At 49.5% G+C, this 24761-nt stretch overlaps 1 protein-coding gene across 1 annotated transcript; it reads right to left on the bottom strand.

Annotated features, from left to right (window-relative positions):
• Nucleotides 1–1027: 1027 nt before the first annotated feature.
• On the bottom strand, nucleotides 1028–12238 carry MYL4 (myosin light chain 4). Its single transcript, XM_054709338.1, has 7 exons — nucleotides 12074–12238; nucleotides 8303–8330; nucleotides 5095–5244; nucleotides 3285–3458; nucleotides 2741–2818; nucleotides 1716–1760; nucleotides 1028–1189 (listed from the first exon to the last, which is right to left on the bottom strand). The coding sequence occupies exons 1-6, from the start codon at nucleotides 12200–12202 to the stop codon at nucleotides 1732–1734; spliced, it is 588 nt and encodes a 195-aa protein (XP_054565313.1). The 5' UTR covers nucleotides 12203–12238; the 3' UTR covers nucleotides 1028–1189; nucleotides 1716–1731.
• Nucleotides 12239–24761: the final 12523 nt, after the last annotated feature.

Here is a 24761-nt window from a genome sequence, read left to right as displayed (position 1 = left end):
CTTTTTTCCCCCCGTCTCTGGTTTGCTTGTCTTTCCTTTTTCCACTTGCCTCTCCATACTCCCTTGCCCTCCCAGCCTGAGGCCTGTGCTCCCTCTGACCCGACACTTTCCAGGGTCCTAGGTTGGAGCCCAGGGTATGGAGCCCAGGGTTTGAGCAGGGAGTCAGGGAGATGGCCAAAACATGCAGGGCTTTGAGAAAAAAAAGCTTTGTACCTAAAGGGCCACATCAAGAAACAAGGACCATAAACAAAATGTGGTAACACATACAATGAAATACTTATTCAGCCTTAAAAAAAAGAAAAAATTCTGACATATGCCAAAACATAGATGAACCTTGAGGACATTAAGCAAAGTGAAATAAGCCAGTCACACAAAGACAAATACTGTCCAATCCCATTTAGATGAGGTATCTAGAGCAGTCAAATTCATAGGGACAGGAAGTAGAATGGCCGTTGCCAGGGACTTTGGTGGGAGGTAGGGGGGTAGTTGTTGTTTAAGGAGTATAAAGGTTCAGATTCGCAAGATGAGAAGTTCTGGAGGTTGGTTGTACAACAATGTGAGTATACCTAGCACCACAGAATTGTACACTTAAAAATGGTTACGATGGAAAATTTTATATTGTATGTATTTAACCACAATTTTTTTTAAGCAGCAGCAGCAAGGACCATATATCTGAGGAGTCCCTGGTATCCCCAGAGCTCCTGGTGTCCCTCTTCTTCCTTCCTTCAGCCAGGGGGAGGTGGATAAGGTGGACAGTGAGCCTTGGAAGGAACAGATCTCCTCCTATGACCACTCCTCAAACTGCAGGCCCTTCCAGAGCTCTCTGCTCGTGGGTCTGACCCTCATATTTCTAGATCCATGGGGAGCCCTTGTCTCCTGGCTCCCAGATACTACTCATTTCTCTGAGGAATATACATGAAGCCTCAGGTGACCGCCCCCCCCCCCACTCTCACTCTCACACACACACACACACCTAAATTAATTAGTGTTTAAAAAACAACTCAGAGACTGGTGGGGATTAGGGAATGAGGCCCAGCCTTGCTGGAGCTGTTTATTTGCAGGGAGGGCTATGGGCCCATGAGGCCCTCGGGCTGTGGTGCAGTGATGAGTCCAGGACTCCACTCCAGCTCAGTCACTCAGGGCCTCTCACTAACTCACCCTGGGAGGGCTAGGTCCAAGGGCCAGGCACCTGGAAGAAAGTGCTAGATGGAAAGGGCATCTCTCCCTCTACACCCAGTCCCTCCCCCCGCCCATAACAGACCCCACATCCCTATCAGGATGGCACCAAGCCCAGGGGAGCACAGGGAAGAGAGTGAGGAACAGGGTCAAGAGCACAGGCCAGGGGCACTCCTTCCACCTGGGATGTGGCTTTCTCATCCACCAGAACCTGGACAAGCCGCCCCAGGCCTGAGGGAGAAAATGGCCAGGCCTTGAGAGACCCTGGGAGAGGCAGGAGGATGTGGCTGATGAGAGTCAAAATAGGGTGCAAAGACCAGGGAGGACAGGAGGCTGGGCGGAAGGGAATGAGGACAGGAGACAGGAGCAAAGAGGGTGGAGAGGAAATGATGGAAGGGGCTGGGCTGGGCTCTAGTCATCATCCCCTGTGGTTTCCTCTTCCGGGTCAGGGCTGGGACAGAAGAGTCTGGGGCTTGTGATGTTGTTCCAAAGCCCCTCTGTGGCCCCAGAAAGGACCAGGTTCGAGAGGTTGTACTCACCCTGGAGGGGCCTGCTTCACCCAGACATGATGTGCTTGACAAAGGCTGGGAAAGAAGACAAAAATCAGCCATTGGCCCAGCTGGTTTGGCTCAGTGGATAGAGCGTCAGTCTGTGGACTGAAGGGTCCCGGGTTTGATTCCAGCCAAGGGCACATGTCTGGGTTGCGGGCTCGATCCCCAGTGGGAGGCATGCAAGAGGCAGCCAATAGATTCTCTCTCATCATTGATGTTTCTATCTCTCTCTCCCTTTCCCTTCCTCTCTGAAATCAATAAAAAAATATTTTTTTAACAATCAGCCATAGCCCTAACCGGTTTGGCTCAGTGGATAGAGCGTTGGCCTTCGGACTCAAGGTTCCCAGGTTCGATTCCGGTCAAGGGCATGTACCTTGGTTGCGGGCACATCCCCAGTAGGGGGTGTGCAGGAGGCAGCTTATTGATGTTTCTAACTCTCTATCCCTCTCCCTTCCTCTCTGTAAAAAAGCAATAAAAATATATATATTTTTTTTTTAAATCAGCCATAGAACTTGGCCCTTCTCAGCTCTTTATTGCCCTCTTGACCCCTTAAACCTTTCCCCGCTCCCTATATTGCCTGACTTCAAACCTTCCCACGACCCCTTCTCCAGACTGTGATTCTTTCTCTTATTTGGGGATTGGTGGGAGGAGCTGGAAGAGGTAAGAGACCTCGCTGTGCTCTCTGTCCACTCTGTGCTGATACTCACCATAAATGAAATGCATTACCTTTACTAGTCCCCACAACCTTGAGAAAGGTAGCGGCATCACCCCATTTCTCAGATGAGAAAACTGAGGCTCAGAGAAGGTAAGTGATAAAGCTCATATTTCACAGAACCATCTCCAACTTCCATGCTTCTTCCATTCTACCAGGATGGAAAGGAACAACACCAAAGCCAATCTGGTGGCCACGCCCACTAGTTCCTGGATCTGTTCTACTCTGGGGTCGGCCCGGCCCACACTGGGCTTGCCCTTCCCTCCCTGGGTACCCGGGGGAGCGAGGCAAGGCCTGATACCTTCGTAATTGATGCAGCCATTGGCATCCTCCTGCCCAGCTAACAGCTGCTCCACTTCCGCCTCCGTCATCTTCTCTCCTGGGGTGGGAGGCAGGAGGCTCTCAGTTGCAGATGGCAAAGGAGGGACAGGAAAAACCCAAACACCCCCTCAAGTCTGAAGGACTTCCTGACCCGGGAAGTGGCCATACCATTCCTCCCCCAAAGGCACTGGAGAGTGGAGCCCAGGGTCTTACGGTCCTTCCTAGGCCCCCAGGCCTCTCCCTCTGCCTTGCAGCTCTCCCTGGGTGAACAGACCAGGGCCCCAGGGACCCAGGCAAAGGTAAGGACAGGAACCCTGGGTCCCACCTCTCAGGCCTCAGCAGTCACCCCTGCTCTGCCAACCTGCTCCCCTCTCCTTCCAGACCCAGCTGGGGCAGGCTGTTCCTACAGAGCCCAGGGAGCCAGGGCTGGATCAGGGTGTGATCCTCAGGACGCAGGGACTCCCCAGACCTGCCCCCTGGGCACCTCCCAACCCCTCCATTCTGCTTCTGCCCGGCTGGCATACCCAGGGTGGCAAGGACGTGGCGAAGCTCAGCGCCCATGACCGTGCCGTTGCTCTCCTTGTCGAACACGCGCAGCCCCTCCACGAAGTCCTCGTAGGTGCCCTGCTCCTTGTTGCGGGAGATGTGCTGCAGGATGGGCAGGAACGTCTCAAAGTCCAGCATCTTGGCATTCATCTCTTCCGGCGGCACGGGGAAGGAAAGAGAAGTGACGTGAGCAGAATCACAAGGGGAGCAGAGGAGGCCTCCCCGCAGCTCTGCGGAGGAGGACCCGTCCCTGGCAGCTCCCAGGGCTTAGCTGCAGCCACTTCTGGGTGGGACACCCAGCCAGGGATCCTGGAGGGCCCAGAGCCCACAGGAGCAAGGCAGGAGGCTGGCTCCGGAGCACTCTGCTTAGTAAAAGGGCAGGCGTGAAAAGGAGCCAGCAGACCTCTGAGCTCCAGGTGGCCACCCAGGTGGGGAGCTGAGGGTGGCAGCCGCAGGATCTGAGGGGCGCAAAGGACCTCATGGCCCGGCGCTCACACAACGGAGACTTCGGACACCTGACAGACATACAGTCAACAGAGGTAAACTGCTAGGATTGCAAAAAAAAAAAAATTTATTTTTATTTTGTATAACTCAGCACTTAGGGCTCATTACTAGATCACCTGACTAGAGCTATCTGAAGCAAAAAATTTTATAAATTTACAATTCTTTTGTGACTAGTACACTTCTCCCCCGTTGTGGTGCATTAAAAAGCTTCAATTTAATAGATGTAAACCATTTTTTTAAAAATATATTTTTAATTGATTTCAGAGAGGAAGGAAGAGGGAGAGGGAGAGGAAAAAACATCAATAATGAGGGAGACTCATCAATCAGCTGCCTCCTGCACCCCTTCCCCGTGATGGGGATGGAGCCAGCAACCTAAGGCATGTGCCCTGACGGGGAATCCCGTGACCTTCTGGTCCACAGGTGGATGTTCAACCACTGAGCCACACCGGCTGGACTCCTTCTTTTATAACAACCCAGAAACCCCTCCAAAATGGAAGTGCCCAGATATCTTTTGACCCCTAAGAAGCCCTGCTGACCTGAACAAGCTCCTGGTCCTCTGGCCCTCTCCTGCCCACATCCTTCACCCTGCACTGGTGTCTTCACCAGCAAGAGGAGGAGGGGAGGGGTCAGAACAAAGGAAGGGGGAGGGGACCAATGCAGGGCCCAGGAAGCCTCCAGAGACGGCGCACCCTGGGCGGGGTGCTCCGGCCCGTGTCTGCCTGGCCCCACCTGGTGCCAGCACCTCTGAGGAGCAGGGCCTGGGGCAGGAGCAGCTGTTAACTTGACCGCCTCCCGTGACAGATGACATTCACCAATGAAACACACTCCCTGGCACCACTTTCTAAACTCCCACTGGCCGAACGCAAATGAGTGAAAGAGGCATCCTTCTAGAGCTCGCCTGGAATCTGCTCTAATTTATATGAAATGGATAATTTGCAACCCTCGGTGCTCTGACCGTTATCAGACACAAACTACTTGCGGTAAAACTCACAAGGGGCACAGGGTATCGCAGTGCTGTGACACCTAGAGGAAGGGCTCCGGGTGGGGAGTGGGGGCGGGTGGTTAGTTATCAGATTCCCACCAAGCCTCCCTCCCCAGTGTCCCTGGCGCCCTTGAGTGTCAGAGGAAGATAGAATGTCGCTTTGCCCTCCAGGAGCAAGGCCAGGCCACATTCTTCAGGGGTCAGCTCCGTGGGGAGGGGAGGCTGGTGGTGAAGGGAGACAGGGGAGAAGGGAGGGAGGGGCCCACAGGAGGCAGATCCGGGGGAGAGCCCCAGCGGCTGACCTTCGGGCTTGGGCTTGCCCAGGACGCGCAGCACCTCCGCGTTGGTGGGGTTCTGGCCCAGCGCCCGCAGCACGTCCCCGCACTGCCCGTAGGTGATCTTCATCTCCCCAGTCGGGGTTCGGTCAAACAGCGAAAAGGCCTCTTTGAACTCTGCAGAGAGAAGACCCCGCTCAGCCCCCTGGGCCCGGGGAAGGCAGTGGCTGGGGGCTGATCAGCCTCCCCCCGGGCTGAAGGGCAGCCCAATGTGGCTTATAAAATGTTTCAATATTCCTCTCCCGGCTCCTCCCTGGAGCCCACACCCACCCGGTCTTCTGACAACTAAAGAGGCAGCCTGGTGCCTCCGTGACCTGTTCCAACGCCGGGTCTGGGATCTCCGCTATCAGCCGGTTGTCACATAATGAATGCCTCCCCTGCTTCCAGCGCCCCCATCCACCCATCCTCCCCAGGTGCAGGAGAGGATCCTGACTGTAGAAAATGCCAGGGAAGTGAAAACAGCACTGGTTCGGATGTAAGATTCCTGGGTTCTCTGGCTTTGCAGATTACCGCAGGAGATGCCTGCCGGGTCTGTTTTCTAGGCACCACGGGGAGCAACAGCGCCACCCACCGGGCACTCCCAGTTACTGGGAGTGTCAAAGGCGATGGCACGTGTGGAGGCGCTCTGCAAAGGGATAATACCTGTTCAAAAGTCGGCTAGTTAATATCAGGACTTCCTGTTCCAGGCTAAAAGAGGGCTCCCAGGCCAGACAAGATGACATGGTGGAAACAGACCTACCGACTCTGCCACGGACCAGCGCATGGCCTCAGGCCAACCGCTAACCTCTGAGTGTCCTCCTTTTTTTAGCTCTAAGTGGGGATACAATGTTCACCTGAGCGGGTTGCTGGGGACGATGGGGATTTCCTGGTTCTCAAGCCAGTTTAGATCTACAAGGACTACACTCCCTGAAGGGACCGGGGCAGGTGTCCACGGGGCCAGGCTGAACTAAGGCACTCCTGGGCCCTTGCAAAGAACCTTAATTCCTCACTCATTTGGATTCAAGCAGTTCATTACTGGGGATAATTTGGACTGGGAATGGCATTGAAGTTACCTTATACTACCCACAGAGAAATAGTTTACTAAGCAGATTAACAATATAAACCAAAGAAGAATGTGTAAACTTCTTAGGAGAAAAGCTGTGTTTAATCCTCTCCCAAGTACGTTAGAAACAATTATTTACTTAGAGGCTGCATATGGATTACTTACAAATCATTCCACATGTCAAAGCTGGTTCCCCAAAACGTTTACTTGCACCTCTTTATTAGGCTTTGGATGAATTTAAAAGATAGAAAACCGCATGTCTGTCACGTTATTGAATAATTGAGTTCAAATTCCATTTCATTGCTTACTAGTTGTGGGACTTTGGGAAAGTAAATATTTAACCTCTATAAAAATCTCTTCTATAAATGGCACCTGTCTCACAGGGTTTTTTAATTACATCCAAATTAAATACAATAATTTATGTACAAACCCTTAACACAATGAATGGCACTTATTAAATCCTCAAACAATGTTATTAGTATTATTTTACTGAGTTTAATCCTAATTTTACCATTTAACTATGTGACCAAGTCACTTAACCTCAACAAACCTAGGTTTTCTCCTCTATACTAAGGAAATAACACCAATCTCACATCTTTGTTGGAGGGTCTAATTTTTTTTTAAAACTTTTGAAGCAATTAGCTTGCCTCCCAGCACAAGTTCAGTGCTCAATACATATATATTTAGTTAGTTGACTCTGAACTCAGACTTTTTGATCTTCTCCTGGTTCACTCAGAAGAGTCAGGTCGGATCTAATAAAAGAAGGAGACTCTTCATAAAAGAAAACCATCATGATACCTAATAGGAGGGTGGAACATGAGGAGGAAAGGGATAAGAACAACCTATGATTTGAGTACCTGCTGTGGGCCAGGCCCTCAGCTGATAGTTTTTCATGGATTATCTCATTCATCTTTACAAAAACCTTATGCTGTAGGTATTATTGCCCTCATTTTGGACCAATGCAGATGTGACTTCTGACCAGCTATCAAGGAAACCAAGGAAATGGTGAGGAGGAAGGAGAAGGAAGAGACTTGCAGCAACTGCTAATGCTCCACCCGCCAGGCACTCCCAGCTTCTGAGAGTGTCAAATGAGATGGCCGTATGTGGAGGCACTCTGCAACGTGATAATACCTGCTCAAAAGGAATTACATGCACATACAAACCAAACACTGGAGTTTAGGATTGATACCAGAGAAAAACAAAACCAGGGTGACCCCGAGGTGTCTGAGAGGTGATGCTAATGGGCTCGGAAGAAACCTTTTCTCAGCAGTCTGTAGCAGTCGGCTGCTTGCTAGAGCAATGAGCAACGGTGGTAACCCCCTTTCTAGAAGGACATGAAAATCTGGAGAGGGACCAGAGAAGGAAGTCAAAACACCAGAAGATGGGCTAAGGGGCAACCATCACGTTGGAGGGTGGGTGGAGATCTTGAAGCTTGTCTTGAAGCTATACTAAGTACCACTTTACATAAGATTGAGAAAAATAAATTGTCTTTATCAAAGATGGAGAAGCATTGCTAATGGAGATCACAGGTGGACTAGGGCAACCCCAAATCACTGTTGGCCCTGCCACCATTAGTGGGTGAGCATCTTGGCAGATTTCAGGAGGAAGGAAGAGGAAGCTGGTAACCCAAAGGAGGGCTTTCCAATAAAGGAACATGAATGAGGGCTTTTAAATATGTTAAGAGAGTAGATTTTGGGGGTAGATGAGGAAAAGGGCATTTTTGCTATGCATCTATTATGTTCCAGGTGGTCTGGCAGAGCAGTTGAGAACTACTAGTAGATCAGGAATCAGATTGCCTGAGTTTGGCTCTTCTCTAAGCCACCCAACTTCCCTAAGCCTCAGCTTTGTCACCTGTAAAATGGGGTGGTAATAGTCCCCATCTCTCAGGGTTGTTGTGAGAATTAAATGAGTTAATGCAGGCTTAAGTAATAACATGTAGTAGGCAAAAGTGAGCAAATAGCAAATCAACACCAAATATGTTTGCTATTATGATAATGATGATGATTACTATTATGGTGATGACAACAATCCCTCCTCCTCCTCCTCCTCCTCCTCCTCCTCCTCTTCTAGGAAGTGCAACAGAGAGGGTATGTGTGGGTGCGGGGAGGAGGGAAGAGAGCTGTTAGTACTCACCTTCGATCTGGTCAGCAGTGAAGTCTATCTGTGGGGAGAGAAACAGAGGAGTGAGACTGCCAAAGGTTTCCAAAGGGAAGCAGAAGTGGCTTCCCCCAGCAGTCAGGTCACCTCCAACAGGCCACTGATGAGGAGGGGAGGAGACTGCGGGCTAAATGTAACACACCAGTCTCCTGATGAATGGGACGCGACTGACAGGCTATAAAACAATGCAGCCTTCAAGTCTCTCTCAGTACCACTTGTTAAGTGATGATTCCCAGTGAAATACCCTGGATAGCTCTAGAACCTACACCCACTCCCTACTGTAATTTCTTTGTGTCAAACGTGAATTCCTTGTCCTATGGGCCATAAACTGACCTCACTTTCATCCCTTCAGACTCTCCCTGCTCCACAACCCTCCCACAAGCCACACTTTCTCTCCCTTTGGGCGCCCCCACTCCTCACCCTTGGCCTCCCTTTCCTTTTTTTTCTTTCTTTCTTTTCTCTTCTTTTTTTTCTTTGTTTGTTTGTTTGTTTTGTGTGTGTTTTTTTGTTAATCCTCACCAGAGGATATTTTTTCCACTGATTTTTAGAGAAAGTGGAAAAGAGGGCTGGGGCGGTGGGAGAGAGAGAGAGAGAGAGAGAGAGAGAGAGAGAGAGAGAGAGAGAGAAATATCGAACCTGCAACCCAGGTACATGACCCTGACCAGGAATCAAACCTGAGACCCTTCAGTGTGCGGGCTGATGCTCTACCACTGAGCCACACTGGCCAGGGCTTGGCCTCCCTTTTCTACCTTATTGACTTCAAGTCACCTCCTTCAATGAAGCCTTCCCTCACCCCATTCCATTCCAGCCCCTCCTTAGCACACATTCCTCTCCGGCACTCGGGGACAGCAGGAGCAGTCTGAGTGGACCCTGGGTACTTCGTGACTGTTTCCCAGTCATGCCTGTGTGTGTATCCTGGCTCCTTGTTGTTCATGGAAATTCCTGGCATTGAGTGTGCACTCAAAAAATATTTATTGAGCAAAGAATAAACTTTGGATTCTCCCTCCCCCCCTCCCCCAGTGCATAACAGTTCAAATCTGAATACCCAGGAGGAAGGTAGGAGGCTCTGAAGATAAATGACAATGACCAAGCATGAGTCATCATTTCCACTTAGGATCTTGTATGTTTCTTCATTGTCCTTGTATACCACCACCACTGTACCCAAAATGCCCTCTCTGATGCTGGTGGTAACCAATCGTGGAGCATCTTCTTCATGTACCACCATTCCTAAATCCTAATTCTGAGCTGTGCTGTGCCCACCCAGGCTGACCTCCATTAACGGGGACCCCTGCAGGTGGCTGGAATGAGCTAGGAGAGCAGGAGAGCGGGGTGGGAAGGAAACTAGCTGTGCCCAGGAATGGACTCTGCCAAAGGCGAGGGGGGGGGGTTGTGGGGGAAGGGTCAGGAAGTTAAACCCCCTAAATGGGCTAAAGGATGCTTTGCATGAACGCTCTGAGGAGAAGGTACAGTTCTCTTTACTTGGCAATTCTTTAAGTCCCAGTAGCATACATGTAAGAAATATTTGTAGAAAGACATAACATCAGAATATGGTCAGAACCACACACATTGGGGTTGTTACATTTACTCTTTCTTTGAGCAAAGAATCTTTTAAGCAAAGGAACTGAGAAGTACAAATAATAAGAAAAAAAATAGCCTTCAGGAAAGACACCTACTTTTTTTTTCTACTTTACAGTAACTTTAAAAAACTCCAGAAGTAGAAGATCTAGACATGGAAAAGAGGATTGAAGCCAGGGAAAAGAAAGCGGGGGAGGTGGGTGGGTGGAGGGACGTGATCGGCGTAGGGGAAGATACTCATCTGATACTACTAGGCAGCTGTTGCCCAGACACTAGGACCAGGAGTGGTGCATTATGAGAAGAAATCAGAAATAAAGGCGTCCTGCCGGGGAGATAGTCAGCTTTTCTTTTTCTTTCTTTTTCTTTCTTTCTCTCTTTCTTTCTTTTTTCTTTTCTTTTTTTTTTTTTTTTTTGAATATATTTTTATTGATTTCAGAGTGGAAGGGAGAGGAAAGGGAGAGATAGAAATATCAATGATGATAAAGAATCATTGATCGGGCCGAAACCGGTTTGGCTCAGTGGATAGAGCGTCGGCCTTCGGACTCAAGGGTCCCGGGTTCGATTCCTGTCAGGGGCATGTACCTTGGTTGCAGGGCGCATCCCCAGTGGGGGGTGTGCAGGAGGCAGCTGATCTATGTTTCTGGCTCTCTATCCCTCTCTCTTCCTCTCTGTAAAAAATCAATAAAATATATTAAAAAAAAAAAAAGAATCATTGATCGGCTGCCTCCTGCACGCCCCCTACTGGGGATCGGCCACAACCCAGGCATGTGCCCTTGACTGGCATCGAACCCAGGACCCTTCAGTCCACAAGCCAGATAGTCAGCTTTTCTTGCCAGGCCCTGCCCATAGAATGATGTATGTCCTAGAGTACCTACAGGGGTTTTTAAGATCCTACACTATGCCTCAGTTTCCCCAGAGTGGTGCCATACCCAAGCTCAGGAATGGGGCAACTGCCTTCATCTCTTGACCAAGCCAGTTCAGCTTAACTCCTGCCCCTTGGCGGCATTGGCACAACTGCCGGGTCTCTGGGGCTGTGGGGGCCGGGAGGAACCTTAAGAGGGCCAGGAAGCAACATCCAATGACAGCTGGGGTTTCCATCTCCTGCCTACTTGTCACAGAACCCACTCCTGGGCTTTTCTTTTGCTCTGGCTCCTCACCACCCCAGCCCTGACTTCAGGCTGATATTCCCAGGGGCCCACCACGCCCAACCTGTTATTAATAGCTCTTCATACCAGTGGCCAGTTGCCCTCTTACATCCTGGTGCCAAGGCTTAAAACTGCTTTGCTCTCCAGAGGCCTCTGACCTGCTCCTTCCTAGGCCTTTCCCCGCCCAGTTCCATTCCTTCGGCAGCTGCGCCGGAGAGCTGGGCGGCCTGAAAGGACTGAGTCAGCGGCAGGGCCTCCACCAGCTCCAGAAAGAGGAACCTGCCGATGTCGGGGAAACAGGGCAGGGCAGAGAGGGAATAGGGCTGGGGTGGTAGAGGACACAGGGTCAGCAGCCTCACCAGGTTAGAGAGAGGGTCTTGGCTGGGGTGGGCCAGGGCTCTGCAGATGCCAGCTCGGGGCCCAGGCTGAGGCCACAGAAGGAGCTGCCCCCCTGGTGGGGGAGAGGCGAGGGAACCAGGTTTCTCTCGCCTTATCTAGAGCCTCCCTGATCCCCACCCATGGCAAGAGTCTTTGAGAGGGAAGCCTTCGCCAGGCACAGGGAGCACACGCCCTCACTACTGACGTCACTGACTCCACGTTCCACTGGCAGTTATCATTTTGTGTCTTTTTTCCATGTAGAAATCATACTACCTCTGGGGAAAGGGTCAGTCCCTTTCACTTCACTATGGTGGCCCCAGAGTGCCTTAAAAAGGTTGAATGGCTGCATTTCCCTGCCATTCCCAACTCTGCTGGGCAAGTTAGGGTGACAAAGCAGCGCTGCTTTGTCAGACAGAGCAGAAACCTGTTCTTCTCGAGGGGCAAGACCTACAACCCAAAACACCCTCACCAGCCCCAGCGCCTGCCCCCCTCCCGCCCCGCCCCCCCCCGCCCCCCGGACTGTGATCTGGGGCATGGACCCCATAGCCTCACCCCAGTCCAGCCTCCTTGAAGTGGATCTCTAAGCTTCAGGCCAATAGGACCCTGAATGTCATCCCCACCCCTATCCCATTGGCTGAGGCTCACTCACCTTTACACTCTTGGGGTCAAAGGCAGGTTCCTTGGGGGGCTCGGGAGCAGGGGCTGGGGCTGGGGCTGGGGCTGGGGCTGGGGCTGCCTTGGCCGCTTCCTTCTTAGGCTCAGGCTTCTTGGGAGGCATGCTGAGACCTTCAGTGGAGGTGGCACCTAGGAAGGAATCAGGAGATGTGGCACCTGGGAAACCAGACGGGAGACTGGGCCGCCTCCCTCCCCTTTTTATCCTGGGCAGGAGCCCCCACAGAGGGCCTGGGTGAGAGCAAGAGCAGCTGCTACTGACTATAAAAGGAAGAAACACCAGCAGGGGACAGCTGGCAACTGTGTATTGTCACCAGGTTTGGTGCTCCCAGCCCCCTCCCCCTCTCCCCACACCTCACACCCCTCACAGCCTCTACCTCTGGGACAGGCTGACCCCTTCCTGCCAATTGGTGGAAACCCAGAGGGGCCAGGAAAACAGGCTCTCTCAAAAATGCCGGTGTCCAGCCAGAGAGATGAGCTGACTTGAGCAGTTGATAACCCTCACACAAAGCCCAGGGGAGGGTCAGGCTTTTTTTAGCCCCTCCTGAGCAGAGGCAGCCCACTGCACATTCCTTTGAAGCCAAGATCCTTTAAGCTGAGAGCCACTCTGGGGCCTCCGCTCTGTCCTGAGGCTCAACTCTCAGGCCCGAAGCCCTGAAGCAGCAGCTGGCCCGGCCAATGCACACTGTCCCACCCCCTCCCAATCCACAGGGTGAATCCTCCATCTTCCAGAGCAGGCACCCTAGGAACTCCACAGACCTCGGGTCCCCACCAACCTTATTCATTCACTCAACAAGCATTGAGCATTTAGCATATGCCCAGGGGACCAGGATGAGAGAGAGGTAGCGAGGTGTGGCTGGAAGTTGATGGGACTGGAGGTCAGAAAACTCAGGTCTCATTTTTACTATATTGTTAACTCATTCTGTGCCATCTGGATGTGTGTGTGTGTGTGTGTGTGTGTGTGTGTGTGTGTGTGTAGTGCTTACTGTGTACCAGACACTATTAAGTGCTGTTTATAAAATCTCGTTAAGTCTTTATCACAATCCTATAAGGTAAATATTATTATTACTGCCATATTTCACATGGGGAGATTGAGACTAAAAGCAGCAACAACTAACAAGGTCACTCGGCTAATGAGCCACGAGATGCATGAGAACCCAGGAGTGTCTGATTCTAAAGTTTATGCTTGAATGCTTGACACTACAATCCCATTTATGGGGGACACATATGTTTGTGTGTTCATTAGAAAACTCAGGATGAATACACACTAAAGTGTTAACAGGAGACACCCCTGGAGACCTGCAGGGTGAGGACAGGATGGTGACAGCAATTGGCAGTTTTCTACTTTTTCACTTCCTGTATTCATGGAAATTTTTATAACGAGCATGTGCTGTTTTTGTAAGAAGTGTTGAAAGTCAATAACTGTTCAGAAAAACAACACACACACACACACACACACACACACAAAAGCTTGGCCACTGCACAGAATTGCTCTGAGCTGAATCCCGAGACTATGGTTCAGAGGATGAAAGGAAATCACGCCGAGAAAGGCAGGAAAGTCATCTGGCCTTTGTAGGCCAAGTTTCCTCGCCTGTAAGACCAGATTGCTAGACTATGTAGCACCTGGTCCCTGTTAGCTCCTAAGCTTGCAATCTGCCCGTTCCCAGGCTCCCTAAGCACAGGCTCCAAGTCCCAGATCTTTCGGAACCCAAAGGGCCCTTAGAGAGCGTCCCCTCCCACTTGGTTTTATAATATATTTTATTGATTTCTTACAGAGAGGAAGGGAGAGGGACAGAGAGCTAGAAACATCGATGAGAGAGAAACATCGGCCTTCTGCACACCCCCTACCGGGGATGTGCCCGCAACCGATGTACATGCCCTTGACCGGAATTGAAACCGGGACCCTTCAGTCCGCAGGCCAACGCTCTATCCACTGAGCCAAACCGGTTTCGGCTCCCACTTGGTTTTACAGATGAGGAATCTAAGCCCAGGGAGACCTTGGAGCTACCTCAAGACACACGGGCAGAGCTGAGCCTCTAATTCTGCCCCGTGTGTTGCGCTCTGACACCACCCTGCCCCTCCTGGAACCTATACCTGCGCTCACTGCTGGTGGGTAATGAACCTTCAAAGGAAACTGAGGGTGGGGATGGACCAGGACTTGCCCAAGGGGCTACTAGAGCAAGGCCGGGGTGCAAACCATAGGCTAGCCCTGGTCCTGGGCTGGTGTGGAGACTCCTTCGCTCTTTTCCCCTCCCCTTTTCTCTTCTTCGGCCTCCCCTTCTCTCTTCCTTCTGATTCCTTGTCACCTGCTCCCGGGTGCCTCTGCCTGCATCCTTCCCGTTTCCCTGTCTGACCCCTCGTGACTACCTTCTTCCCCAGGAGGGTAGGGAACTCAGGTTGTTGATGAGGAAGGAAGAAAGAGGAAGCCGGGCCTCTCCCCACTCTCTTCCCCTTCCCGGACCAGGTGTCCTGCAGGGTTTACAGAGATCCACAAGCTGGGGTTTCTGTAGAAAGCGGCAGGCCAGACGCTGGACGACCCAGGCCCTAGCCCTGACTTGGCCAGCCACTGCCCCCTCTCTGGGCCTCGGCTTGCTTGTCTCTTCAATGAGAGATGAGGAGGAGCTTTCAAGTGGTGCTCAGCAGACACCTACGGCTCCCTCACGTGCTGCCACGGCAAGGGACGCAGAGAGGCCGGCTTTTGGAGCTCCCCGACCCCCTGCCACTTCAAGCAGCACCACTCCTGGGTGCTTTATATGCCCAGGATAATTTTCTAAGAAATGGCTCCATGGTTTAAAAGTTTTCAAATAACTGCTGAATGAGATGCTCTCATCTGTTCCCTTCCAGTTAAAAAACAGGTTATTCTAATCATTCTAGAAAGAAGTGTGATCTTCAAAAGACATAGAGCTGGGAAGCGGTCCTTTCCTTTCCCTTTCTTTCTTTCTTTCTTTCTTTCTTTCTTTCTTCTTTCTTTCTTTTTCTTTATTTTTTTCTTTCTATTCTAAGGAGAAGCAAAAAATATCCAGTCTGCTTGGGAACAGACAGATGAGGTTAGAAAGCTGGGGCTCCAGGGCCATCAGGAACACGGAAAGGGTGTGGGCTTTAGAGGCAGATAAGCACGGGTCTGAATCCTGGCTTTGCCATCACTTCCTTGGGCCTGGTCCTCTCAGGACCTTCCATAGGAAACATTTCCTTCCCCAGTGGTTGTGAGATCTGCATGAAGTAATGTCAGTAAGGCCCCACGCGCCATCTCTGGCACATAGGACACATTCATTGCTGGTCATTTCTTTTTGCTTTCCCAGGCAGATGAAGCTAGAGATGTCCTCAGGTCTCTCCGATTTCCCAGGAAAAAAAATCCAGGAGAGGGGCCCACATGAGAGAGACAAGGAAGGCGGCAGTGGCTAACGAGAGTATAAAATATGGATGTAGGAATGAGGAAGAAGTGGGAAGGAATGGGGTCCGGGGGAGGGCAGCAGCTGGGTAGCCGTGGTGTGAAATGTCTGTGGCTCAGAAAGCATGTAGCCGCTCCCCAGGGCCAGGCAGATAAGGAGCCCGTCTGCCTGAAACCTTAAGCCACGGGCACCCCGGTGGGGGAAGAGAGGCTCCTCAAATCCGTTTCTAATTCTCTTTAAGCACGCTCAGCCAAAAAAGTGTCTGGCACTTCAGAAGGGACCAGAAAGAGCCATGCATCAAGGATCAAGACTCCCGACACTAGCCTTGTTGTTACTAAAACTCAAGACGCCCACAGCTCCTAAGAGCGCAGTAACTGGAGTCAGAGGTTTCACTTTCTCATGATCTTCATTCTGCTTTGTAGTCACTGACTTCCACCTTCAAATCTTATCCATCTAGAGAATCCTTCCCGGGGCCTGTGGCAGGGTCTTACTCTCCAGTGCATGTTGACCAACCCAGAGCAAATGAAGAGAGAAGGAAAGCGGCAGAAGTGTGAAGAGGCCAGTCTAGTCGCATGTACTGGCAGCCTAGCAACTGCCTCGGGAGGCACCTAGTGGTTCCCGAGCCAGCGTCGCTCCAGCCCACTTAAATGCTTCCTCTGGAAGGACTTCACACTCAGTGCATGGAATACCCAGGCAGAATTTCACACCAACCAGTTTACATCACATGTCAAATTCAGAGACAAACCCCCTACAGAAGAGAAATGACATCAGACTTCATTAGGGCTGTGCTTATGCATATTCACTCACCCTCATCCCTTCACCTCTAACCACGCAGAGCCTGTGTCCTGCCCTGAGAGACATACTTTAGAGTCTCCAGCTTGGGCTCAAATGCTGCTGACAGCAGGGCTGGCCATTGATGCCTCGTCCTTGTCACCCTCCTTCCTCCCTTCTAGCCAATATCTCATAAGCTAGACGCCACGGGGCAGACCTGGCCAACACTACATTAATCTGTCCATAGAGGACGCTGGGTAAATCAGCCTCTGCTGCAAGGGAGAGGTTAAGAGGGCCCACTCAGGAACCAGGGTAAGAGTCCTGAACAGGTTAGTTCACTAGGGAAGCTAATTAACTTCTTTATGTCTCAGTTTTCCCATCTATCAAGTGGGACTGCTAATATAACCTCATAGGGCTGTTGTGAGGATTAAATGAGTTCACGTGGATAACATGCTTACAGCAGTGTCTAGCACAGAGCAAGTGCTCAAAATCCTTAAGCTTCAGACCTGATTGAACTAATGGGACCACTGCTCCCTCTCTCAAGATCAACCGTGGAAGAATTATAACGAGAAAATACCAATGTTTCAAACTGTTGTGTGTGGTAGAGGGGTGGCTTTGGTTTCGGGCAGGAGGGGGCCAGGTGTGGCTGTGGAATGATAAAGAAAAGGAGCTCTGATGTTCTGATCTCTCTTTTCATCCACCGCTGTCTTAGAACAAACAGTGAATGCCCCTTCACCTGTGTGACTCAAACCTGTGATCCAGGAGCTGGTGAGGCTTAGTTAGCATCAGGGCACTGAAGATGCGCTGTGCTGGTGACGAACTGATGGAAAACAGATAAGGGCAACCAGACTTTACCAGTTGTTTCCCCTCCTCATCCCTTCAACTCTCAGGGCAGGTGAATTGCAATCTTAGAAGCACCTCCCCTAAGGTTAAAATTGAAGCTCCGATGAAAGAAAACGCTTTTTTGTGACTTAGCAAGATAGGTACAAGGATTTATGCTAACATAGAAACCTCTCATGATGCATGTTTATGTTATTTTAATTAAAATCTGATTTTAATTAAAATCAACAGCACTACATAAACTGGCTGTAAAAACCACAAGAAAGGTTTAAATGTTTTGTTGATATTAATAAATTTAGAATTGGCCGAAACCGGTTTGGCTCAGTGGATAGAGCGTCGGCCTGCGGACTGGAGGGTCCCGGGTTTGATTCCGGTCAAGGGCATGTGCCTTGGTTGCGGGCACATCCCCGGTGGGGGCTGTGCAGGAGGCAGCTGGTCGATGTTTCTCTCTCATTGATGTTTCTGGCTCTCTATCCCTCTCCCTTCCTCTCTGTGAAAAATCAATAAAATATATTAAAAAAAAAAAAGAATTGTTTTTCCATTTAAGCAATATCTCCTGAATTTCATGTTAGTGATACTAAGTTGACACAAGAATGAGTGAATTTACTTAACTTGGATGTAGTTTTGAAATTTGTATGCTTTTGCTTCAAAGTCAAGTCAATTCTCAAATAGATAAAACAATTTTGTCAATTTGGATGAGAATACTAAAGGGAAATACTTTTTGTACTTGTTTCAATTATTGGAAAATTTTAAAGTATACTTGGAACAATTTAGGTATGTAAATCAACTTTTTCAACTGTAAATTTTATAAACTTTAAATGCAGATCAAGTATTTCTGATTAAAATTTAGCATTCAAATTGATATGTACTATCAGAATAAAGCACACAGATTTTGAAGACCAAATAAAGGATGCAATACATCTAATTAGTAAATGTTATACTGATTACATGTTGAAATTATAACATTTTGGATGTTCTGGGTTAAATAAAATATGTTATTTTAATAATTTAAATGCATGCATACTAGAAGCATACTAGAACCATTATTCAAAAACACATACAGCCAAAACCGGTTTGGCTCAGTGGATAGAGCGTCGGTCTGCGGACTGGAGGGTCCCGGGTTCGATTCTGGTTGAGGGCATGTACATTGGTTGCGGGCACATCCCCGGTGGGGGGCGTGCAGGAGGCAGCTGGTCGATGTTTCTCTCTCATCGATGTTTCTGGCTCTCTATCCCTCACCCTTCCTCTCTGTGAAAAATCAATAAAATATATTTTTTAAAAAAAAAAAACACATACAGCTATAGCCATTTGACTCAGTGAGCATCGGCCTGCAGACCAAAGGGTCCTGGGTTCGATTCCGGTCAAGGGCACATACTTTGGTTGCAGGCTCCTCCCTGGCTGAGCTCTGGTCAGGGTATGCAGGAGGCAACCAATCGATGTGTTTCTCTCACACCGATGTTTCTCTCTGTCTTTCCCTCTCTCTTCCACTCTCCCTAAAAATCAATGGAAAAAAATATCCTCGGGTGAGGATTAACAAAAAAACAAACAAAAAAACACACATACAAAACAAACAAAAATACACATTGAAAATAACTGACGATTGCCCAACGTGAATGTAGTTTGAATGGGATGAGGCAATGAGAGAAAAGGGATTAATAAATAATTAAACAAGAGAGACCTTGCACGGACCACTGATGAAAGAAAGCTATAAATCAAGGAGAATGATTAACCTGATCCTCTGTATCTAGGATTCTTTTACTACCAAGGAAGGAGGGGAAAAGCAATGAATAACCTGAAGTCTCATTGACCTATAAGGCCCACAGCAACAAAGGTAAAGGCAGAAAAGGAGTAGAAAGGTGTCTAAAGTCAAAATTTCAAAGACCATGGTAGCACGGACTCTCACTGCACTTTAATCACCCCTTAAACTTGATCTCCACAGCTGCTTTAGCATCAGTGGAGGATGCTACATGTTTGTTCAAAATGGTTGGAGCTAATTTCTGTGCTGAGATCCGGACAGCGCCACCTAGTGACATATCCGTGAACTGAATCGTGGGAGGAGAACGCCGGGAAGGGTGCAACTGCATGTGGGTTAGAGTCCGCCTGGGGTTCTAAAGCAGAGGGCAAGACAGCTGGTGTTTGGCAAAGAGATTTATAGTTGAAAAGCAGCAGAGAGCGAGTTGGAATCCTCACCAGTCATCCAAACTGTGTTCTCCCAGACATCCTGACAGCTGCAAGGGACTTTAGAGGCCCACAGAGAAGGAGGTGACTTGCCCAAGGTCATACTGTGAATCATGGCAGAACTGAGACTAGAACCCAGGACACTACTCTAAGCAATAGTGGGAGCTGGTAGAGCTGAGAGAGGTTCCCTCAAAGAGAGGCAGGACCCCTACCAGGCGTGGAAGCAAGAAGGCATCAATGAAAGAGATGGCCTGACACCCTCAGCATAGATGGCTCTGATTAAGGGAAAAGAAACTGAACCCCTTTGCAGGAACTCTTTCTCAGCATTTGGGGGTATGCTTTTAATGCTAAAGATGATTCTCTTCTCTTAATTTCCCTCTCCACCAGCTTCTTCTTTTACTTCTTGAATTCTGACATCCTTTCTAATGCTCCACCAGTGACTTCCCTGTGGCTAGATATTGTGGTCTTCTCTCCAGGCCTTCTCTGCTGTACTTATACCACCAAAGTTTTACCACTGACCCGTTTCTCTTTTATTCAGATTATCCTCGTTCATTCACTCAACTAACACTTAGTGAGCACCTACAGTATTTTTACCAAAGTGAATAAGAGGCCATCTTTGGCCCCAAGGAGCTCCCTGTCTGGTGTGGAGGATGCAGATATACAAATAGTTTTAATACTCTGATAAGTAATCTCACAAAAATATTACAAAATATTACATAACCAAAAAGAATGCATTTAGTTCTACCTGAGAAATCTACATATAGCTCCAGTCCCAACTTCTTTCCTAAATTATTCAAACTTCACATTTTCAATCGACATTTGGACATTCTCACCTAAGGCACTTCAAACTCAGGATATTTTAGACCCAGTTCATCAACTATCTCCCAAGTCATATATCTGTGACACACAAAGCAAACAAACAATAACAACGTATAATTCAAGTCCACTATAGTGTATACTCAAGACTGGAATATAATCAAGTTTGTGATCCATTGCTGTGCAACTTATTTAGAGAAAAATGAAAGTCTACCTAGAAAATGGAGAAACAAAGAATCTATTCTTTTGTGGACATCCGCTCCAGGTAATATAGATATTTTTTATTTAGTCAGGCAGCTATGTACCTTCTGAGGAAAAAGAGATAATAGCCAGTAGTTTCATTCAATTCATTCTTTTTGTTTTAAGTTTTATACTCACTAAGAGAACTTCTGGTTAGAATTCAAATGCCCTAAGGAGAAGGAATTGGAGAAGAATATTTCTCACTGTAAATGAGTAACTATTTTCATTGTCCATCTTTTTTCACATTCAACCATCTAGGATCCTAGAATAATAGAAAGTTATAGCTGCCTAGACTCCCTAGCAGTCTCTTTGCTGCATTCCAGGTCCCTATTCTTACCTCCAATTCACATAATCCTCAGCTGTCAGCATAATCTTTCTCAAATTCCATTCTCATGAGCAGCTCAATCACCACCAGCAGCTCTGTATGTCTATTTTATCAAATCTAAAGTCACCAGCCTGGAACCCAAAGGTTATCAACTATCCCCAACACCACCAGTTCAACCAAGCTTATACAGCCTTCACCCCAGGCAAGCTTATTGGCTTACAGTTTATCTTTTCCCCTGTGCTTTTTTTTTTTTTTAATTCAGAGAGGAAGAGAGAGAGAGAAACATCAATGATGAGAAAGAATAATTGATTAGCTGCCTCCTGCACACCCCACACTGAGGATAAAGCCCGCAACTTGGGCATGTGCCCTGACTGGGAATGGAACCGTGACCGCCTGGTTCATTGTTGATGCTCAACCACTGAGCCACACTGGCCAAGGCTACCTTGACTTTAATTCCCTTAAGGACTCATGGTTAAGGCCAGAATGTTTCTAGCTGCAGAAAGGGGTATTCATAAATGCATAAGAGATAAAATTAAGTGGTAAAGTTATTTAATAATCAGATATATTTATAATATTTTAATATTGCTTATATTTGTGCAGGGCACCATGCTAGGTGATGAGAACAACATGGTGAGCCAAAGTCCCTGCCTTTGTGGAACTTATATTAAACAAATATAATTAAAACTACCATATATATCATGAAGGAAAAGAACAAAAATGTGGTGAGAGAGAATTATAAGGTGGAGCTAATAATTTAGATTAGGTAGAATAGGGGATATTCTGAGGATATGATATTAAAGCTGATGGCTGAAGGATGAGAATTTATCTAAAGAGTAAGGAGAGCCCAGCCAGCGTGGCTCAGTAGTTGAGCATCGGCCTATGAACCAGGAGGTCACGGTTCTATTCCTGGTCAGGGCACATGCCAGGGTTGCGGGCTCCATCCCCAGTGTGGGGCATGCAGGAGGCAGCCGATAGATGATTTTCTCTCATCGTTGATTTTCCATCTCTCTCTCCCTCTCCCTTCCTCTCTGAAATCAATAAAAATATATTTAAAATACACACACACACACACACACACACACACACACACACACACATATATATATATATATATATATATATATATATATATATATATATATATATATCTCCTACCTTATAATAGAGAAACATGCAAATTGACCGCACCTCCGCTATGCCCATGATTGGGCTTGCGAGAGGCTGGGGGCGGGACTCCGGGTGGCCTATCCAGCCGTTGAGAAGACCAAGATGGCGGCGCCCAATCCTCTTAGTTCCAGGGGTCCCGGGGCCTATCGCCACCCCGGGGGGCATGGCCGGGCCCAGCCAGGCGCTCCCCAGGGGTCCCGGAGCCGATCGCCACCCGGGGGGCGTAGCCGGGCCCAGCCAGGCGCTCCCAGGGCGGGGGTCCCCGGGCGATCACCACCCTGGCCTAAATGGCTGGTGCTGAGAGGGATCAATGGGGCCGGCGGAAGGAGCGGGTGGTAGTTGACCACCAAGGGCATCTGCAGCAGCGGGATGCAGAGCTCGGGTCCGCGTTCTCCAGGTTGGCCTCCATGGGGTCCGCGTCGCACCCATAGTGGCCGAGTGGGGACGCTGGCATCGTAGCCCCAGCATGAGGCCAGCTTCCCAAGCCAGGCTGCGGAGGGAGGAGGGCCTCTGGGCTGGGAGCACTCCCCCACCCCAGCGGACAGGGCACAGCGAGAGAGCAGCAGAGACCTACTAGAGGTGGTGGGTGTGGTGGCTTGGCTTCCAAGAGGCTGGCTTCAGCTGCTGTGGCCTGCGCTGAGGTGGCTGGTGGTGGGGGCAACTGCGGGGGCGCATCAGAGGCTGGGGCACTGGGAGATGTGGGACTGCAGCCCAGAAAGCGAGGCTCCGGAGGACCTGGTCACCGACCCCCGGCATTGAAGCCGCCTCCTACAAGATGTATCCTAGCCTAGGTGTGTGGGAAGCAGGTTCAGGAACCTCTCCCTTTGCGGCGCCAGAACCCAGGCCTGCCAGCGCCCCAGAGGAGACCCCCGCCAGGATCGGGGGCTTGACCAGTCTCTAAACCAGGGCGGCTATTAGCCCAGGCCTGCCAGCACCCCAGAGGAGACCCCCACCAGGATCGGGGGCGTGACCAGCCTCCAAACCGCCAGTGACCCTAACCCAGGCCTGCCAGCGCCCCAGAGGAGATCCCCACCAGGATCGGGGCGTGACCAGTCTCCAAACCAGGGCGGCCATTAGCCCAGGCCTGCCAGCACCCCAGAGGAGACCCCCGCCAGGATCGGGGGCGTGACCGGCCTCCAAACCGCCCGCAGCCCTAGCCCAGGCCTGTCAGCACCCCAGAGGAGACCCCTGCCAGGATTGGGGTCATGGCCAGCCTTCAAACTGTGGTGGCCCCTAGCCCAAGGAGGCCTCCTGGCCGAGGACGCCTGAGTCTGTTCTTGACCTAGGGCCGGGCTCTCCCCGCAAGGGACTCAGAAGCCGCCAGAGTCTAACTGCCAGTCTCTGGGAGTGCATCCACTGTCCACCAAAAAGTAGGGCCATCAAACCATTCAGTCTCAGTGCAGGCACAGGTCCGTGGCTGACGGGGTGGAGGCCAGACCAAAACAAAACAGCAGAAACACCCTGCCCACCTAGGCGGGTACTGTTGTAGTCCACGTGGCCTGGGCAGTGTAGAAAGCGCTACCTTCTCCCAGGTCCTGTGCTGGCACCGCCGCCTCGCTCACCCTCAAGCCCCCCTGAGTCCTGACAGCAAAGTGTGTGGGGCATTCTGCAGGAGTTGTGCCGTTCTGGGTGCTTTTGCCCAAAGACACACTTTGGGATGAATTCAGAGCCACATCTCATTTCCCATGAGACTGGAAGAACCATGTAAAAGGATTTTGACAAAAGCTTTCCACATCTCTGTTTATTCTTTTGAATCCATAAAACGACCTCAAAAAAAGCATTCGGGCCACCTAAGAAAGAATGCACTTTCTGGCCAGAGCACGCAGGATTCTTTTGCCCAACAGGTTAAAGGGAGCAGAGCTGGCACAGTGGGAATGGCCCTGGTGCCCTATGAGGAGACCGGGGGAATGGGGTTGCCGAAATTCCATAAGCCTCTTGCCACCTTCTCCTTTGCAAACCACACCATCCAGATCCACCAGGACTGGAGGCAACTGGGAATCACAGCCGTGATTTGGGACATGGTAAGCAAATCTTGAGGGGCCTCTGAAAACATCTGCAATTGATTATAAGACTGGTCTTTATTTAAAAAGAAATAAAGAACAGCTTTGTTGAGATATAACCCATATACTGTACATGTCACCTAAAGTGTACAATGAACTGGTTTTTTAAAGTAAATTCAGAGTGGACAACCATCACCATGCTCAATTTTTAAATATCTTCATGACCCATCCCCTCCAAAAAAAACTTTTACCCACTGGAATCACTTTCCTGATCATCTTCCCCAAAATAGATTGCACTTTAAAGGTGGGTAAAGGAAAGTTGAGGGAAGTTAAAACACTGCACAAAGGATATTGTAAGATGACAAAGCCCAAAGTGAAGATCATGTGTTTTCTTTAAAAAATATATATATTTTTAAATTTCAGAAAGGGAGAGGGAGAGATAGAAACATCAATGATAAGAATCACTGATCAGCCGAAACCGGTTTGGCTCAGTGGATAGAGCGTCGGTCTGCGGACTGGAAGGTCCCTGGTTCGATTCCGGTCAAGGGCATGTACATTGGTTGCGGGCATATCCCCAGTGGGGGGTGTGCAGGAGGCAGCTGGTCGATGTTTCTCTCTCATCGATGTTTCTAGCTCTCTATCCATCTCCCTTCCTCTCTGTGAAAATTCAATAAAATATATTATTAAAAAAAAAAAAAAGAATCACTGATCAGCTGCTGCCCACAGGCCCCCTACTGGGGATTGAGCCCGAAACCCAGGCATGTGTGCCCCTGATCAGAATCAAACCTGGACTCTTCAGTCCACAGGCCGATGCTCTCTCCATTAAGCCAAACTGACCAGGGCCATGTGTTTTCTTCAAGTTCTGCGTGGTTGTAATGGTCCCCAAATCTATACTAATAAAAGGGTAATATGCTAATTAGAGTGGTTGTCTTCCGGACA

The sequence above is a fragment of the Eptesicus fuscus genome, chromosome 20 (genome assembly GCF_027574615.1).
Source record: "Eptesicus fuscus isolate TK198812 chromosome 20, DD_ASM_mEF_20220401, whole genome shotgun sequence".
In the NCBI taxonomy this organism is placed as follows: Eukaryota; Metazoa; Chordata; class Mammalia; order Chiroptera; family Vespertilionidae; genus Eptesicus; species Eptesicus fuscus.
This window is presented reverse-complemented; position numbering and strand designations above follow the sequence as displayed.